The sequence below is a fragment of the Physeter macrocephalus genome, chromosome 13 (genome assembly GCF_002837175.3).
Source record: "Physeter macrocephalus isolate SW-GA chromosome 13, ASM283717v5, whole genome shotgun sequence".
Lineage (NCBI taxonomy): Eukaryota > Metazoa > Chordata > Mammalia > Artiodactyla > Physeteridae > Physeter > Physeter macrocephalus.
The window spans coordinates 5,782,195-5,801,179 of record NC_041226.1 but is presented as its reverse complement, the minus strand read 5'-3'; the positions used below and the strand labels follow the sequence as shown (position 1 = coordinate 5,801,179).

The 18,985-nt window shown below is 43.4% G+C and overlaps 1 protein-coding gene across 3 annotated transcripts in view; it reads left to right on the top strand.

The window, feature by feature from the left end:
• The window catches only part of FLT3 (fms related receptor tyrosine kinase 3), a 116,735-nt gene that overhangs the window by 65,449 nt on the left and 32,301 nt on the right, over positions 1-18,985 (top strand). For 2 of the 3 annotated variants that reach the window (XM_055089564.1, XM_055089563.1), the window contains 7 exons: positions 6,657-6,859; positions 9,738-9,853; positions 13,609-13,738; positions 16,144-16,271; positions 16,595-16,734; positions 16,831-16,984; positions 17,988-18,156. In XM_055089564.1, coding sequence (XP_054945539.1) covers positions 6,657-6,859; positions 9,738-9,853; positions 13,609-13,738; positions 16,144-16,271; positions 16,595-16,734; positions 16,831-16,984; positions 17,988-18,156 — 1,040 coding nt within the window. The remainder of the gene's footprint in view (positions 1-6,656; positions 6,860-9,737; positions 9,854-13,608; positions 13,739-16,143; positions 16,272-16,594; positions 16,735-16,830; positions 16,985-17,987; positions 18,157-18,985) is intronic. The other variant, XM_055089565.1, reaches the window with a different exon arrangement.

Below are 18,985 nucleotides of genomic sequence, written 5' to 3'. Positions count from 1 at the left end.
GCCAAGGAATAAGTTTAATCAGAGAAATGAGAAAATGCAGTAACAAAGGAAAACAGTCCAACAAGACTAAATAATAATAGTTTAGTCATTAAGCAGAGTCAAGGACCGTTAATTCCTCCTCTAGGGCTATAGATAATATTCTGAGCCACATCCTGTGAGCTGTCTTGTAGATACTGAAACGCCCACCAGGTGGAAGAAGTTAACTACATGATGACCAGGCTGTAGCCGTGACATAAGCTGCCACAATTCCAAAAACTGGCCTCAGGAAAATGGGAAAAAACTGAGCCTGGAACTGAAGATTAACTGTACTTAAATCAAACAAGATGATGCCCTTCAGAGCACCTCATGATCAATTTCAAGATGACGGTCAGAGCTGACTGTGCTGTTTCTGCAGGTAGCCCCCTCCTTCTGCCTATAAAACTCCTGCCCCGTGATTTTCAGGGTTGAGGGGAGTCAGCCTCTGGACAGGCGTCTGCCCTCCCCGCACCCAGTTGCCAACATCCAAAATAAAGCAAATTTTCCTTTCCACCAAACTTGCCTCTTTATTGGCTTTTGAGGGGTGAGTAGGCAGACCCCACTTTCGGTTACACTGACATATGTAAGGGGGCAAATGGATATTTGGTGGGCACTGTCTTTGCAACATGCTGAGAGGTCAGAAAATTATACAGAATTTGTGCCATGGGAGACAACTACTGCTTCTGTCACCCAACACAGTTCACTGCTCCCTCCGCTACAGCAACCCCCTCCTTTGCAGAACTGCTCCTCCTCATGCCATGTGGTTCCGGTTTCAAAGGTGGCAACATTACCCAGGCTGTCCCACCAAAGTCTTAGTGTGGAATTTTCCATTTCCATGTTGGAAATTGCACTAAAGTTGGTGCAATGCAATTTTGACACTAACTGCCCAGAGTTAGGTCAGATTTCATAGGTTAAGGGCACAGTCCTCTACAGATCACCCTCACTTCAGGGACCAGCTGCAAGTTGGGGGTCCCCAAGCCACCCATACTTCTGACGCTCTGCTACAAATACAGGGGTTCCCACCACCTCCTCAGGTTCGACAATTCACTAGGACAGCTCATAGAACTCAGAAAAACACTATACAGCTTTATTATAGCGAAAGGATACCAACCAAGGCCAGCCAAATGAAGAGACACATAGGGCGCTATCTCGGAAGGTTCCAAATGCAAAGCTCTTGTGTCCTTGGGATGTGTCAGTCTTCCGGGACATTGACATGCTTACCAGAGTTTTTATTGGGGTTTCATTTTATAGGTATGTGATGGGGTCTTTGGCTATGCGATTGAACTCAGTCTCCACCCTCTTTCCCCCACGGGAAGTTGGCTCATAGCCCCAACCCTCTAATCTCATGGTTGGCCCTTCTGGCACGGCCAGCCCCCATCCTAAAACTGTCTAGAGGCCAATCATGAGTCACTTCATTGGTATAAACTCAGGTGTGGTCCAAGAACCCACAGATGAATTACAAAGACACTCCTATCACTCAGGAAATTCCAAGAGTTTTGAGACTGTCTTCCAGGAACCAGGGACAAAGGCCAGCCAAATTCATCGTAAGACAGCTGGGATGATAAAAGTCTGTAGCTGCTGCTACCAGGTCACCTGCTTTCCACTCATCCCCTCTGCCCACGCCTGCCATCTACCACACAGAGGAAAACTCCTGGAATAAGAGAGAATAAAACCAACACAAAGAGGGAAGATGAGATGAGCTACAGAGAGTGAGAGCAAGCCCTGACAACATAGTTTGACCTCTTCATTGCAGCCCTGTCTTTCCCCCTTACAGGAGTCAGTAAATCTCAACTCTTACTTAAGCCACAAGGAGTTGAATTCTCATCACTTGAAACCCAAAGAAATTAATATCCCTTCAGGAACATACCATCTGATTGAAGGGTGACATATACAAATGAAAAATTACATAATAATTTTCAACAGTTTAAAAATAACCATACCTTCATTTATGAGTAAGTACTGGAAGAGGAAGACAGAACTATTGTTCCCAAGGAAGGTCCAGGAGCTATGACATTTACCCTTATTCTAATTCTCACTTTATTCAACAAGATGCCAGTACTTGAAATGGCAGGACAACGTTACTATGAAACATATTTAAAGGCAGGAGGAACACAAGGAACAGAATTGGATCTTATATACACCAAGGTGTTTCCTATCATCCTCAAGGGAGGGGAGTCTGTTGGAAGTACAGTGGAGTCATAAAATTCTGAAAATATATATTGCTTTAAAAAATATTAATGTGTATCTTTCAAAGTAGATTAAAAAGTATATATATTTCATTGAATGAAAGGTGGAGAGCAACAATCACAAATCACACAAGTAACAACATCTTCCTCTTCCAGAACACTGGGAATCACTACTTTATACAATAGGTGTGTTTCTGAGAATCTCTGTGACACTCCTTGATTCGGGTCCTATTTTACCACTGATTATCCTGATTATTTCAGATCGACAGGCTGCTGCATTCAAACTGGCAATCAGCTGTGTGTCCTCTCCCTACCAGCCCTTGCTGGGCCAGTGAGTGAAGCAAAAGCAAGTACTGACCAGGCATCGCTCCTCCAGCAAGTATGTTTCGTGACCCCAGCAGAATCCTAAGTTCGTAGTGGGTGTGATGAGTGGCGACAGGCTGGCAGAGCCCCACTTTGAGCATGTCTCATCAACGTCACCCAGAAAGCCTCCTGCCATGAGGATGAAGCTGTCGGCTTCAATGTGAACCGGCAAGGTTCTTGGAGACAGGCTCCACCTCCAGCGTCAGACCACAGAGTCTGACAGGGATCTTTGGTCCTAAGGATGTCCTTGAACCTGAGAAAGCTGCACAGGATCTGAAGCCCCTGGAGGGTGGGTGAGAGTGTTATTATTGACAGTTGACAGGCTCTGAGACTGGCATTTAGAGTCTGGCGAAATTATCTGTTGAATGAATCCCGCCAACTACACACTTCGACATCCTATGTAGTGCAAAGGATCCTTTTGCTAAAATGACATCACGTCCATGGGTCTGTAATTTTGGTAAATTCTGAATCCTGGGAATAACATACCTCAAACCTGAACTTTCCATGATGACCAAGTGCTTCCAGCACTGTGGTTTAGAAAACTGGAACTTCAGAACATCATATACCAACAGCACCTGGGAATGCCAGCCAAGGACAGTCTGCCCAGAGGTGGGACTGGCAGAGACTTGAGAAATGAGGAGAGTAACTACCATTTATTTGTGCTCACTATGTGCTGTGTTAAGAATTGTACAAATATTATCTCATCAATTCTCACAGTGACCTAACGTGGTAAATATTGTTATCCTCATTTTATAGATGAGGAAACTGAGGCTCAGAGCTGTCATCTGCTGATAAATAGTGGAACTAGGTTGTGATTGCTTATTCAGCTCCAAAACCCACATTCCAAACACCTACTCCCAGGTAGCCAACACTGCTAATTGCCCTCCAACTGCCATTACCCACCTCTTTAATACTTGCAGAACCCCAATTTTATACTAATTTTATACGAGCCAGCACCCCTTCTCCCCATGATTCAAGTAAAGTATCATTGGTCTAAGCCAGCGCTGTCCAAGAGAAATGAACGTGAGCCACAAATGCAAGCCACATATGTAATTTTAAATTTTCTAGTAGGCACACTGAAAAAAGTAATATAATAGAAACAATTAGTTTTTATAATCTGTTTTCATTAACCCAATATATTCAAAATGTTATCATTTCAATATGTAATCAATTTTAAATTATAAATGGAATCCTATAAAACTCTAAATAGAAGGTCAATAAAGAAATGAAAACAAAGCACACGGATAAGAGTGATGCGGTGAGGAGGGTGCTGCCTCAGGGTGGTCAGCACAAACTTCGAACAGACACAGAAGGAAGTGAGGAATGAGCCATGTGAATTCTGGGATAAACATCCGCAGTTGAGGGAAAACCAAGTGCAAAGATCGAAGGCGGGACTTCTGGGGCTGTGGGAGTCTGAGGAATGTCAGGAAGGCTGCTGTCATCTGAAAGAAGTAAATGAAGGGAAAGCATAAGGGCTGAAGTAGGAGAGATGGGGTCTGAATGAGGTAGGGCCTTCCAGGCTGCTGTACGGACGCTGGCTTTTATTTTTATTATTATTATTATCTATTTATTTATTTCGGCTGCACCAGGTCTTAATTGCAGCATGGGGGATCTTCATTGCAGCATGCGGGATCTTTAGTCGTGGCATGCGGACTTCTTAGTTGCGGCATGTGGAATCTAGTTTTCCGACCAGGGATCAAACCCCGGCCCCCTGCATTGGGAGCATGGAGTCTTATCCACTGGACCATCAGGGAAGTCCCTCTTTTTCCCATTTTTCTACTGCCTTTTGGCTCCTGTGTCCCTCAATGTTAAAAAAAAATTATTTTTTCCTTTTTTTGGCCACGTTGTGCGGATTACAGGATCTTAGTTCCCTGCATAGGGATTAAACCTGGGCCCTGGGCAGTGAGAACGTGGAGTCCTAGCACTGGACCGCCAGGGAATTCCCTAAAAAAATTATTTACATATTAGGGATATTAGCCCTTTATTTCCTTTATCTGTAATACGCATTGCAAATATTTTCTTCTAGCATGTCAGGTTTTTGTTTTTTACTTCTTTTTTAATAACTCAATTTTTAAAAAATTTTATTTATTTTTGGCTGTATTAGGTCTTCGTTGCTGCACTCGGGCTTCCTCTAGTTGTGGTGAGCAGGGGCTACTCTTCGTTACGGTGCACAGGCTTCTCATTGCAGTGGCTTCTCTTGTTGTGGAGCACGGGCCCTAGAGTGCACGGGCTTCAGTACTTGCGGCGCACGGGCTTAGTTGCTCTGCGGCATGTGGGATCTTCCCGGACCAGCGCTCGAACCCGTGTCGCCTGCATTGGCAGGTGGATTCTTAACCACTGTGCCACCAGGGAAGTCCCTGTTTGTTTTTACTTTATGTCCCTCTTTTAAGATCCAGCTCTATTACTGTACTCCAGTGAAGCATTCCCTCCCCCACTATCCCAGCCTGGAAGTCACCTCTCTCTCCTCAGAAGGTCCAGAGCACTTAAATGCACCTTTCAGAGTAGTCGGTATCTGTTTATGGGGCACGTCATATTTCACTTTTAGTTATTTCTTCCTATTAGAGTCAAAACTCAAGGACAAGGTCAGTCTCTTTTTTCCCTTAGTCCCATTGCACCCAGCAGGTGGTCTAGCACTTATCAGATACTGACTAAATAACTCACCAGATACTAACTGAAGAAATGAACAAATAAAATCAGAAATATGGCTCATGGTCAGTAGCAGAAGAGCTACCCTTCCCTGCTCTTCACCTGCAGAAGCTTGTGTGTGTGTGTGTGTGTGTGTGTGTGTGTGTGTGTGTGTGCGCGCGCGCGCGCGCGTACACACGTGTGAGGGCTACACTATGTGTCAGGGGGTAGGAGGTGAGGGGTCCAGCAGCAGAAGTTGCTAGCACACCGTCCTCTCAATATATCTCAGTTATTTAAAGCAGGCAAGGGGTGTGATGGTGGCAATGAGCCTATGGGAATGTCTGCCCAGAAGATACTGGGCTGGCCACAGAGTGTGGGTTTGTCTGTAACATCTTATGGAAAAACCTGAATGAACTTTTTGGCCACCCCAATATTTTAGTTTTTAAGTTCCCTCTAACACAGATACTAATTTACTATTACTATGTAGATGCTTATCTGCATACTAATAATCACAAAAACATACACCTATGTATTCTTTTTTTGTTTTTCTTTGGCCGAGCCACGCGGCTTTGGAATCTTAGTTCCCTGACCAGGGATCGAACCCGGGCCCCCAGCAGTGAAAACACGGAGTCCTAACCACTGGACACCATGGAGTTCCCTATATCTATGCACTTTAATTTTATGATTATTATCTGTATATTAGTTTGTGATTGTGAGGGCTGCCATAACAAAGTCTCAGACTGGGTGAGTTAAACCACGGAAATTTATTGTTTCATAGTTCTGGAGGCTAGAAGTCTAAAATCTAGATGTCATCAGGCTTGGTTCCTTCTGAGGCTGTGAGGGAAGGATCTGTCCCAGGCCTCTCTCCTTGGCTTGTATGGCCATCTTTATGTTCACAGGGCGTTCTCCCTGTGTGCTTGTCTTCTCCAAATTTCCTCTTCTTATAAGGACATCAGTCATAAGATTAGAACCCACCCTAATGGCCTCATTTTGACTGGATCACCTCTGTAAAGGCCCGGTTCTGAATAAGGTCACATTCTGGGGTAATGGGGGTTAGGACTTCAACGTATGAATTTGGGGGACTTCCCTGGCGGCCCAGTGGTTAGGACTCCGCGCTTCCACTGCAGGGGGCACGGGTTCGATTCCTGGTCAGGGAGCTAAGATCCCGCACGCCACATGGCACGGCCAAAAAAAAAAAAAAAAAAAGAATTTGGGGGGCACACAATTCAACCCGTAACAGTCTATAAAACATTTTAGAAAGGCAGCCTAAAATTATCTGTCTTTCCTTTAGAGACTTGTAATTTATAGGCATTTTGGTCAGATGTATGATCCTCAGTGGGTTATGATGTGCTTGGCTGTTGTGTGCCATATGTCAGCAGGTGTTTATTTGATAAAGCTTCTAGCTAAGAAGAAGATGCATTAAACATGCACTTGTAGTAAATTCACATTATTTCGTCTCTGGCATAGGCATCAGAATCCCGGGAAGACCTGGGCTGTGCCTTGAGGCCTGAGAGCACAGAGGCAGTCTATGAAGCGGCCGCCGTGGAGGTGGACGTGGCTGCATCCATCACACTGCAAGTGCTGGTCACCACCCCGGGGAACATTTCCTGCCTCTGGGTCTTTAAACACAGCTCCCTGAATTGCCAGCCACACTTCGATTTACAAAACAGGTAAAAGCAGGGGGCGGGGCAGTGTGCAGCCAGAAGAATTTTTGGAGGAATAGTTTCTTGCCATACAGAGACTTTCGTGCTTCATTTAGAGTTTCTTTTCCAGTCTCTGTACATGTTCACTGTAACTCTTATTTCCAGTGAAATAAAATAAACTAAAAAATAGCTAAGGTATGGATACATGACCTTTTACAGCGGTCAGAACCCATAGGACAAACGACACGAAAGGTGAACCCCAGTGTAAACTGTGGACTTTAGTTAATACCAGTATTGGTTCATCAGTTGTAACGAATACACCACACCTATGCCAGATGTTACTAATAGAAAAGCTGTGTGTGAGGGGTGGGAGTGGGGCGAGGGTGTATGCAGGATCTCTACTTTCTGCTCACTTGGTTTTTCCTCCTTAATTTTTCCATAAACCTACAATTGCTCTAAAAAATAAAGTCTATTCATTTAAAAACTTATACACAGATGTATAGGTATAGTTAGGGCCTAAGAAAGCAGTGATAACTGGCAAAATGTAGAACAAATAGTGAAGAGTATTTGGGATTTTAAAGATGGCTTGTTTTTTAAACTGGATTTTGTCTTAAAGGTAAAAACTTAGGAAGTTTTCATTCCATTCTGGTTAAAGTAACAAGGAGCTTACTAGTTAAAGCAGTGAGAAGCTTCTTTCTGGGAAATCCTTGGGGAAGAACCCTTGGCTTTACCTAGTTTGTTTCACAGTATGATGAGCAGAATTGCAATGATATGTGATACCCACAAAACATTTTAGTAAGAAATTGATCTGTATATGGGGAACGTTGGTCTCACCATCCAGAAAGATATCGTGGCCAAGGTTTGTAGATTGACCACCAAGCCTGTATCTAACCCTGGGCTGACTGAGAACCCTGCTGTCTGAGACCAGGTCGGGCAGGAAGCAAGGGGCACAGGCCATTGAAATGCCCACTTACTAATTCTTTTTTTTTTTTTTTTTTTTTTTTTTTTTTTTTGCGGTTTTTTTTTTTTTTCGGTACGCGGGCCTCTCACTGTTGTGGCCTCTCCCATTGCGGAGCACAGGCTCAGCGGCCACGCCTCATGGGCCCAGCCGCTCCACGGCACGTGGGATCTTCCCGGACCGGGGCACGAACCCGCGTCCCCTGCGTCGGCAGGCGGATTCTCAACCACTGTGCCACCAGGGAACCCCCCCACTTACTAATTCTAAGGTGCTTTATTCTCTAATTCTTGGGGTGCTCAGGTGCCCCGAAGCTGTAGAAGAGCCACTGTCTTTCTAGGAGCAATGCAGGAAATGGCCCCTCAATGACCCAAAGGGGGTTCCATGCCACCTGATTGAGACACAGGAGAACATCTGTGACTGACTTGTACCAAGTATTCACATTTGTGTCTTTAAGATCAAACCAATGTTTAAGTAATTTTCAGGACAGTAGCTATAATTCTGAAGTTTGGTTCTAAAACTTAGAGCACATTCATTTTCCTTTCCTCTTTTGAGGCCATATTACTCACTTCTCTTTTTTGCTTACTTTTATCTTGGGGTTAAACCAAAGGCAATCTTCTATTAAGAATTTTGGCTTAAAGAAATGTTCTGGTAATCTTATTAAAATCTGATGCCACAACAGTTCTTGTTAGATTGAGGCCAAAGAAAGCAAAATAAAAAAGTAGGGTTCTTTTTACTCTGCTGAGAGGTTGCCTTTTTCTTCTAGGACAGGCAGCCAAAATCATAGGTCTTATGTGGATTAGTTAACTTAGTACCAAAACATTTTTAGCAACTTCTGCATAGTAAAGAGTTACAGAAATTAAATCTGGGCTTAGACTCATAGCCAGACAGATTGCACACCTAAGCTTTGATAACCGTCTTAGAGTTTTGTATGGTATGCCCAAGAGTTCTCACACGATACCAGGAGAGTGAAGGTTCCGAGAAAGAAAGCACATCCCCAAGGTACCTGCATAAGCAGAAAATACATATACTTCTTACTAATTTACTGCCTATATGAACGCAAGCACAAGTACTCTGGAACCATGCAGCTTGGAGCTCTAAATCAGGGCTGTTCCAATATCCTGTGCCCTTGGTTCGCCTGGGATCTTGTTCAAATGCAGATTTCGATTCAGTAGGTGTGGACGGGGCCTGAGATTCTGCACAGACTCTCCCAACTGGTGCCAAGTGTTGAGCAGTAACGTCTAAATGTCAGAAAGTGTCCATTTAAATCCAACGCTACTCAGCAGACTGCTAGAGAGTATTCTAAGCTCTAAGGAGGACAGATATCACCAAACACACATCAAAGTTGTTTCTTTGAAGAGAGCGCCCCTAGCCAAATTTATCTTTACCAAGTATCTGAAAAGTTAGATATACTCACGTTGAGACATCTCTCCTCTGTGATAGATCAGTGTTATTACTACCTCATAGGAAAATGCTTTGTGTCTGATTTTGTTTGAATTCTTTCCTCTAGAGGGGGTGGGAGGGGGGCACAAAACGGACTGTTCTTGATGTCAGTGAGTCTTGCTTGTACCGTCATCTGGTTCTGCCATGGGGCACGGAGGCTGGTGGCCGGGTGGCTGGCAGATATGCCTGTGGAGGGAGGTTTGTCATTGGTGGGAATGGTCCACCGCTGCCAAGGAGGGCGTCCCACCAGGTCTATGCGTTTTTGGTAGGAGTTTTCCCTCCCAGGGGCTTGGGCAGCATGAGGTAAAGATGCTCACTCCCAAGGGAGGGACTGGATGAAGGTCAAGGTGAAGCTAACGAGGCCCAGGCTGCGTGCACAGCACAGGAGCTGTGTTCTCCACCAAGGTGGACCAGAGCCGCCCAACCACCTTCTGACTCAGTGTGAAATTCGAGGGCTTTTGTTTCACACATTTTCCAGATTAACCAGTTCTCTTTCTTGTGTTTCAGAGGAGTTGTCTCCATGGTCATTTTGAAAATGACAGACACCCAAGCTGGAGAATACCTACTTTTTATTCAGAGTGAAGCTACCAATTACACAGTATTGTTTACAGTGAGTATAAGAAGTAAGTGCCGTTTGCTACTAGGTATTCTCAGTATTCTAAAGGGGCAGTTAGAACCCAGGAGCTCTTACCAGCTTCCCCAGACACATGAACCGGGTTTCCCTCAATACATAGTTGAATTAATTGAACTCACTTCAACCACCCCGTCACCTGTTGAGATCCTGATGTGACCCATGGGTGGTGAGAGCGAGTGCTCTTCAGAACCCAGGGCATCCTCTATTTTCCAGCTCCCTGTTTTTTTTCAGCGACAGATGGATGACAGGGAAGAAGTGGAAAGCATTTTGACCGTGGAGTCAGAAGACCTGAGTTCTTATTCTGGATCTGATACGACCACCTTGGGCAGGTCACATAGTCTCTCTGAGCCTCAGTGTTCCGATCTGTGAAATGGGGATACCCACACACACCTCACAGGATTGCAAGAGCTTGGAGCTATCCAACAGAGCGGTCTGAGGCGATGAGAACGTCTCTGTCTGCTCTGTCCAGTAAGGTAGCCACTGGCCACATGTGGCTGGTGAACACTTGAAATGTGGCCACAGCGTGACCAGAGTTTTCATTTTATTTCATTTTAATCAATTAAAAGTTCCATTTAAATAACCACATGGACCTGGCGGCTCCTGTGTTCATACAAACACCAGATCGCTACGCAAACCATCAGGAACAACGCGGAAGTTCTCACCCAAGGAAGCAGCTGTGCAGTTGGCTGAACCACCGTCTGCGTGTCTCCTGGCTTCTCCTTCTTTCCACCCACTTACGCGCAGGTCTGCGGTTGTGCGGACTCAGCCCTGCACCCGCTGGCTGCTTTACCCCACATGACAAATGGGGACTAGAGGTGGAGGCGTTCACATGGGTCCCGCCGCCTTTAGGGGCCAGGGCAGTGCTCCAGAAACTCTGGGTTTATCCATTTTCAAGCAAACTCCCGGGCTAAGCCTTGGTGTGTCTTGCCAGGCGGAGGCCGTGGTGCACGTGGGTCCAGCCCACAGAGGTGCGGGGCTCAGGGGGAACCACGGCTCCCCTTGGCCGAGGCTGTTCTGCACCCACCATCGCAGGTGAACGGCTTGCTGAGAGGTGTGGAAACGGGCACGACAGCCCGAGGCCGAGCGTGGCCAGGCCCACACCCTGGGCCACGCTGTACTGGGTCTCGCGCTCAGAGCCGCGAACGGAAGAGCACTCGTGGCCGTTTCGATTCCCACAAGTGTCATCTGACCAGGGCTGGGGACGGGGTGTTAGGTTCCAAAGTCAGCCTGTCAGGCAAAAACCCGGCCAAGTCCAAATCGGTCAACATTTGTTTTGAAAAGCCCTTCAATTACTCTGATATTTATAGGACCAGAGCCCTAGAAGGTCAAAAGTCAAGAGGTACCTCTTGTTTCTCTCTGATTTTGGTCTTCTTCCCTGTCCTCTCCCCAGTCCCCGACCCACCTCTGTGGGACAGTAAATCCTCAGGTTGGAAGAGAATAAGAGATTTCTTGCTCTCTCTCCCTTTTTTTTTTTTTGTCAAGTGTTTATACTTGAATTTGTATAAAATAGATGGGCATCTGCTCTCTTTATTTAGGGTAACTTCTTTTCACTTAAGATTTACAATGTAAAAATAGCACAACAATCATTCAAGTAACTTGTAACTGTTTTTAACGGTGCTGCTGGGTGGTGAGGTTCAAAAAAATCAGGTGGGGTAGACTTGGCAACAGTCAACGTGAAAAAGAGGAAAGGGTTTAGTGAACCACAAGTTCACTATTAACCAACAGTATGGCATGGTTGCTAAAAAAGGAAATCTGAACCTTGGCAGCGTTCACGAAAATGTAATGTCTGGGTTAAGGAAATTAATGGAAAATTACTATTTTCAGTTCTACAGTTTTTTTCAGATGAATATTGACAAAACAGAGCAACCAGAATAGTGAAGATCTTAGAATTCCTTGAATTAGGAGCAGCTGAGGGAATTAAGAATGTTTAGCAGAGAGAAGGAAACATTTTTGAGGAGAGAAGAAGATTGATTGCAGTGTAACGTAGAGGAAACCCTTCTGGCGTGAGTCAGGAAACCTGGGCTAACTAGTTAAAATGCCTTCGATGATAATGATATCCCTTGACCTCCACATTTGATTTTAAATACGTGAAGGATTTTCATGTGGCAACAAACTTCACTTTAAAAAACAAATTGCTCTAGAGGGTAGAATTGGGACCAATGGTCAGCAATTACAGGGAGAGAAAGTAAAAACTACCAGAAAATGGGAAAAGATGTTGGAAGTCACATAATCAACAAAGGATGAATAGTCATAGTAGGTAAAGAACTTCTATAAATCAATAAGAAAAAAACCAGTAGAAAAATGAACAAAAGACATGAGTGGGCATTTCACTATTGTCAGTAGACATATTAAATTAATAACTGAGACATGCAAGTTCAGGCCACAATGAGATACCATTTTATACCCAGGAGATTGTTGAAAACAAATTGTCATTATGTGTAAGGCAGAAGTGCCCACACTATATGGACCAGCAGTTGCACTCCTAGGTATATTGTAAAGAAACTTACACACCTGCCTCACTAGGAATGCACAGAACGTTCACAGCACCATTGTTGGGGATACAAAATACAGGAAACAACCCAAATGTCCACTGCAAGAAAATGGACTAATAGATTGTGATATATCCACCAATAGAACATAATGTAGTGGTAGCAAAATGAATTAAGCATAGCTACATGCAAAACCATGGATGAATCTTAAAAACATAAGGTTGGATGAAAAACTGAAGTTGTGAAAGACTGCATATTGAGTGAGGCCATATGTTGAAGCTCAAAAACGAACAAAACAAACCAATATATTGTTTAGGGCCACACATCTGTGTGGTGAAATATGTGTAAAAGTATGTTAATGATACACAGAAAATTCAGGATAAAGTTAACCTAGGCTTGAGAGACAAGGAGAAGCAGCACAAAAATAGATTCAAAGATATTTATTACTATTCTGGATAGTAAGTTGAGCATGGGTCCATGGGTATTCGTTTTTATTATTATGCTTCAAAATTAACGCTTCATATATTCTTTGCTATGTATATACATATATATAAAGCATTAGATACTATTTTAAAACAGGATTTATTATAAGGAGGAAGATTGAAATTTAGCATGGGAAACTTTCTTTGGAAAAAAAAAAAAGTTTGTTGAAAAATGGGAGGATCGACTCTGGGAGGTCGTGAACTCCTGTCCCTAAGGGGTCATATGTTAAGGGAGGGGGAGGGGGAGAAGGGGCGAGGGGAGAGGTGTGAGGGTCCAATGTGAATAGGAGGCTAAACCAGGCCTCTCAATTCTGTTCCAATCCTACCTCCATCCTACTATATGTCTGCCTAGTTCTAGATAAAATTATGGGAAGAAAGTTGGGTCTTAAACGATATAAAAGTATGTGTTATAAACTTTATGTTATTTCTACTTTTCTTTTTCCCATGCATATTGATATTTGTGTTTTTACATGGCTTCACTCCACTAAACTTTAGTTGTCTTTGGATTCATGAAATACCCAAAGACATTAGCTACGAGAATAAATGCTAAAGTTAGCATTTCAGCCAGAGTTGAATTTAATATACTGGTGAGGAGGGATATGTTATTATATATATTGGGGGTGGGGCAGAAGACACCGCTACGGCACAAAAGGTTAACTTTTCTTAATGGTGCAGGATTCTTTTGAGGAGGCTGCTAAGACAGTTATTTTTTTTAATGTTTATAATATGAAACATTTTTAATATTAAAACGTTAATAATTTATGATGCTTTAGATACACTGCTTTACACGTTAAGGAGACCTTACTTTAGAAAAATGGAAAATCAGGATGCCCTGGTCTGCATCTCGGAGAGCATTCCAGAACCAACCGTGGAATGGGTGTTCTGCGATTCACAGAGTGACAGGTATGACATGTGGAGAGAGAACTGCTATTATGACTTTACTTTTTCGGTCTCTTTCTAATATAGTTGACATCATACCGTCTGTACAATTTATCACCCTGTTAACAGGAAACGTTGGCTTTTTTTTTTTTTTTTTTTTTGCAGTATGCGACCCTCTCACTGTTGTGGCCTCTCCCATGGCAGAGCACAGGCTCCGGACGCTCAGGCCCAGCGGCCATGGCTCACGGGCCCAGCCGCTCCGCGGCACGTGGGATCCTCCCGGACCGGGGCACGAACCCGTGTCCCCTGCAGCGGCAGGCGGACTCCCAACCACTGCGCCACCAGGGAAGCCCTGGCTTTTTAAAGAATGATTGGTGTGGGCTTCCCAGGGAGGATGGTGGGGGACATCTTAGTGAGCAGCCCTTTGGAGCTCCTCATCTGTCACGTCACCGACCTGTAGGACCCTCCCTGGATATCACATGACACGAATAAAAGCCCTTTTAAGTTACACGATTGTCGACTGCCTGAGCATTTGGTTGGGGAAAAAGAAAGGTCCAGATTTTAGTGTATAATTCCCTATAAGTAAGAAATCCCCTGTGAATAAATGTTTAATTTGTGATTATGATGTTTACTCTGGAAGAGCAGTTTAATATGATTGTTTAGGGATGTAGAATCTGCCTGGGTTTGAACCCTGCTCTGCTTATACCTGTGTGGCCTTGGGCGAGTTACTTAACCCCTCCCTGCCTCATCAGAAGAATGGGGGTGGGCTTCCCTGGTGGCGCAGTGGTTGAGAATCTGCCTGCTAATGCAGGGGACACGGGTTCGAGCCCTGGTCCGGGAAGATCCCACATGCCGCGGAGCAACTAGGCCCGTGAGCCACAACTACTGAGCCTGCGCGTCTGGAGCCTGTGCTCCGCGACGGGAGAGGCCGCGGCAGTGAGAGGCCCGCGCACCGCGATGAAGAGTGGCCCCCGCTTGCCACAACTAGAGAAAGCCCACGCACAGAAACGAAGACCCAACACAGCCAAAATTAATTAATTAATTAATAAACTCCCACCCCCAACATCTTCTTTAAAAAAAAAAAAGAAGAAGAATGGGGGTGTGAGCTGTCCTTTCCTTAATACAATCGCTCTGATGAGTAAGTGAACTGCTACATGTGAAGCGCATAGAACAGTGCCTGGCAGATAGTAAGTACCATATAAACGTTTACTTTTGTTTTTCATGTGTCATAGCTAAGTGTTCACAAAGTAACGGTTCATGCCACTTGAACTAATTAAAATTTACTAAACAACTTTTATTGAAGAATGGAACTAAAGAGAAGGAGGAAAAGTGAAAAATCGGGTTACCAAATAATATGAGCGGGATCCCAAATTTTAAACGAACAAGAAAAAGAGATTACCTATAGATATATGTGTCACATGTGCACAGAAAAGAAAAAGATCAGAGAGCTACACACAGCAAAATAGTAACCGTTGTTATCTCATGGTGGTAGGAATATGGGCAATTTAATATTCTTTTCTTTGGGTTTTTCTGGATTTTCCAAAATAAACATAGTTATTGTTGTGTTATAATTAAAAAAATAAAAACTCCAGGAGTAATGCATAAACAAAGACGAGAATACATTTGACTAAAGTGATAAAGAGAAGAAATCCCGAGGTGTGGCTGACAGCCCTCAAGTGACGCTGCCCTCTCCTCTGGGAGCTCCGGGGACTCCGGGGACATTTGCAACTGCGGCCTCTCTCCCTCTCACTGGCTGTCCTCTTCAGAGCTTCGAAGAAAGCATACCTACACCTTGTTAAGCTGTATTAAAACCTAATCATGCTTTTCCTTTTCTCCATTTTCTCTTTTCCCCCTTTTCTGTCTTTTCTCCATTCTTCCATTCTTTCTCTCTCTTTAACAACCAAGAGGTCACCAAACACAAAGCCTTTTAAACTGTTTTATTATGTGACTCTCTCGAGTGTTATTCTAGTTGGGTGAGATGAGGAATTACTAACTAGTTGTGAGTTGGTTTGCCTTGTGACCTGCTCCTGTCTTTGCTTTCATATCAGGCTCTTAAAATCTAGAACCTTTAATCTGGTTCTTCTCCTGAACATTCATTTGTAATTTTAAAAGATGTTTAGTCAACTGCTATTTATTTTTTTTAATAGATCTTTACTGGAGTATAATTGCTTCACAATTACTGTGTTAGTTTCTGTTGTACACCAAAGTGAATCAACCATATGCATACACATGTCCCCATATACCCTCCCTCCTGAACCTCCCACCCATCCTCCCTATGCCACCCCTACATGTCATCGCAAAGCACCAAAATCTGTCACACAGAGTGAAGTAAGTCAGAAAGAGAAAAACAAATACCATATGCTAACCCATATATATGGAATCTAAAAAAAAAAAAAAAAAAGGTACTGACATTTATTTTTTAATTGCAGCTGTAAAGGAGAAAGTCCAGCTGTCATTACAAAGGAGGCAAGTGTACTCCATGAGTTATTTGGAACAGACATAAGGTGCTGTGCAAGAAATGAGCTGGGCAGGGAATGTACGAAACTCTTCACTATTGGTAAGACCGTAGTATCATGTCGTTCTGTTTTCAGTGACTTTTCCTTAGAGATGAGCTGGGACTAATCATCACCCCTTAGGTCCTTACTCAGTTTCAAAAATTCTATAGCTCCTTCAGGCCATTTCCAGTGTAATATTTAGATTTCTGTGAGTGCCCATTTCTTCATAAGAGCCTTGTCAGTCTCTGAAAGACTTTTATTTTGAGATGGTTGGTAACATTTGAGATGCCATCAAAATCTTTGTTCTGCAGAATGTTCAGGGTATATTTTGCGATGAGGAAAAAAAATCACTTGTTTTCTTACCCGGGCTGTTTTCATCTTCTAGATCTAAACCAAACTCCTCAGACCACACCGCCACAATTATTTCTTAAAGTAGGGGAACCCTTATGGATAAGGTGCAAAGCTGTTCATGTAAACCACGGATTCGGGCTCAGCTGGGAATTAGAGAATAAAGCACTGGAAGAGGTGAGAGGATGAGCTTGCATCCTGAAAATGCAGAAAAATGAACCAAGGGTCCAGGTGGAAATCACTCCATTCAAACTCTGTTTTATTAAAATCTAGGGCAGCTACTTTGAGATGAGTACCTATTCCACAAACAGAACTATGATACGGATTCTGTTTGCTTTTGTATCATCAGTGGGAAGAAACGACACTGGCTATTACACTTGTTCCTCTTCAGAGCATCCCAGTAAATCAGCTTTGGTCACCATCCTAGGTAATGCGGGCTGCGCATGTAACCTGTACTCATGTTTTTAGTTGTTTTAGTGTGGAATGTAGGGTAGGTACTGCAAATTCTGCTTTCAGTATAATGTTAGTATCAAAAAGCTGAGAAAGAAACTGAATTAGGGGAGTTTTGTAAGTACAAGCTGCCCCTTCCTTTCCTTTTCTGGTTAAACCGAGCCCGCTCGAATGCCACTGTCTTTGCAGGCAGCACGTTGTAATGTGACCCTCTGTTTGTGGATTTTTGTCTTCCAGTAGGCTGGAAGTTTCCTAAGGACAGGAATAATCCCTTCTATCCTATAGTCCCAGACCTGGCAGAGAACCAGACACAAACTCGACCCTTATTAAGCACTTGTTCTAAGAACTACCTGAGAACTGCCTCTCAAGGGTAGAGAGCAATGGCTGAGAGGGTGGGACACGCACTTAGATGCATGGAAGTTTGGGTGGGCTCTGTAGGATCTGACAATAATCACGCTTTACGTAATCTCGGAGTAGGTGGCAGCCTTCAGCCATCAATGAAAACGCTAAGAAATGAAGGGATTCTCTTATTAAACTAATAAGCAAGTGTTCCATAGGGAAACCTTGTGAATATCTCTGGCTAGACTATTCTATTTGTGACCTGAGGTTATTTTATGTGGGATGTGTCACGAGGGGGCCGTTCTGGCTGAGGACAGGGATTGTCAGTGGGTCCTTCTGTGTCCATGGTTGGCCAGGCTGGGGGAAGCCCTTCAACCCCTTGAACTTGTCAGCAAAATCTATAGGTTTATTTATACATTTCTTTGGGAAGAGTGTCAATTATTTGCATCCAGTTCTGAGAGGAATCAGAAGGTGACATGCTCAGGCTTATAAATGGGGACAGGACTCCTGCGTTTCTTGTTAAACTATCAAATCTGAGTTTTCTTGCATAAAACTGTTGAATAAAAATTTATTTATCCTCTCAGTATATTTCCTCCATATGAATCTCATTATCTAACTTATAAATGCATTTTTTTTAACAGAAAAGGGATTTATAAACGCTTCCAAATCAAGTGAAGATTATGAAATTGACCAGTATGAAGAGTTTTGTTTTTCTGTCAGGTTTAAAGCATACCCACAAATCAGATGTACGTGGACCTTCTCTCGAAAATCATTTCCTTGTGAGCAAAGTGGCCTCGATGACGGGTACAGGTGAGCAAACTCAGCCCGGGACACATCATCATTCTCAGCACAGCCCTCTGGTTGCCCTCGAGAAGAGCGGTTTTGTATGATAAGTTTATGTGCCGTGACGTTGGCATCGAAGACGAGAAAGCGAACAGCAGATGTGAGGACACAGTAACAGCTCTTTAATCAGTTCAGATGGTGTAACCCACCGCACGAAAAGTGGAAAGAATCGTATCAGTTTGAGTGTGGCATTTTCTGAGTCACCGGATTGTTACTTCCTATTTGAGGGTACATGCTATTGGTACACGGAGTCTCTCTCAGCCCGATTGCAGATGACTGAGGAAGTAAAACCCCTTAAAAACAGGAAAACACTACCTATAGGTATGTTGATTTAAGTTTTCAAAAATAGATGCAGAAATAGCCCAATGATGAATGCTGAAGGAAAATCTTATTTTCCTGGGGATTTGTCCAACTGCAGTCAAGTTTCTCTTTGGAAAACAAAAAAAGAACTCTCTTTTTTTTTTTTAATTGAAGTATAGTTAATTTACAATGTTGGGTTAGTTTCAAGTGTACAGCACAGTGATTCATTTATACATACATACATACATATCTATTCTTTTTCAGATTCTTTTCTATTATAGGTTATTACAAGATATTGAGTCCAGTTCCCCGTGCTATACAATAGGTCCTTGTTGTTTACCTATTTTACATACAGTAGTGTGTATATGTTAATCCCAAACTCCTAATTTATCTCTCTCCCCCCCAAAAAAACGGCTCTTCCTTGTATTTCCTATGGCTGTGATACCCCTTATCTCTCTTTTTTTTTTTTTTTTTTTTTTTTGCGGTACGCGGGCCT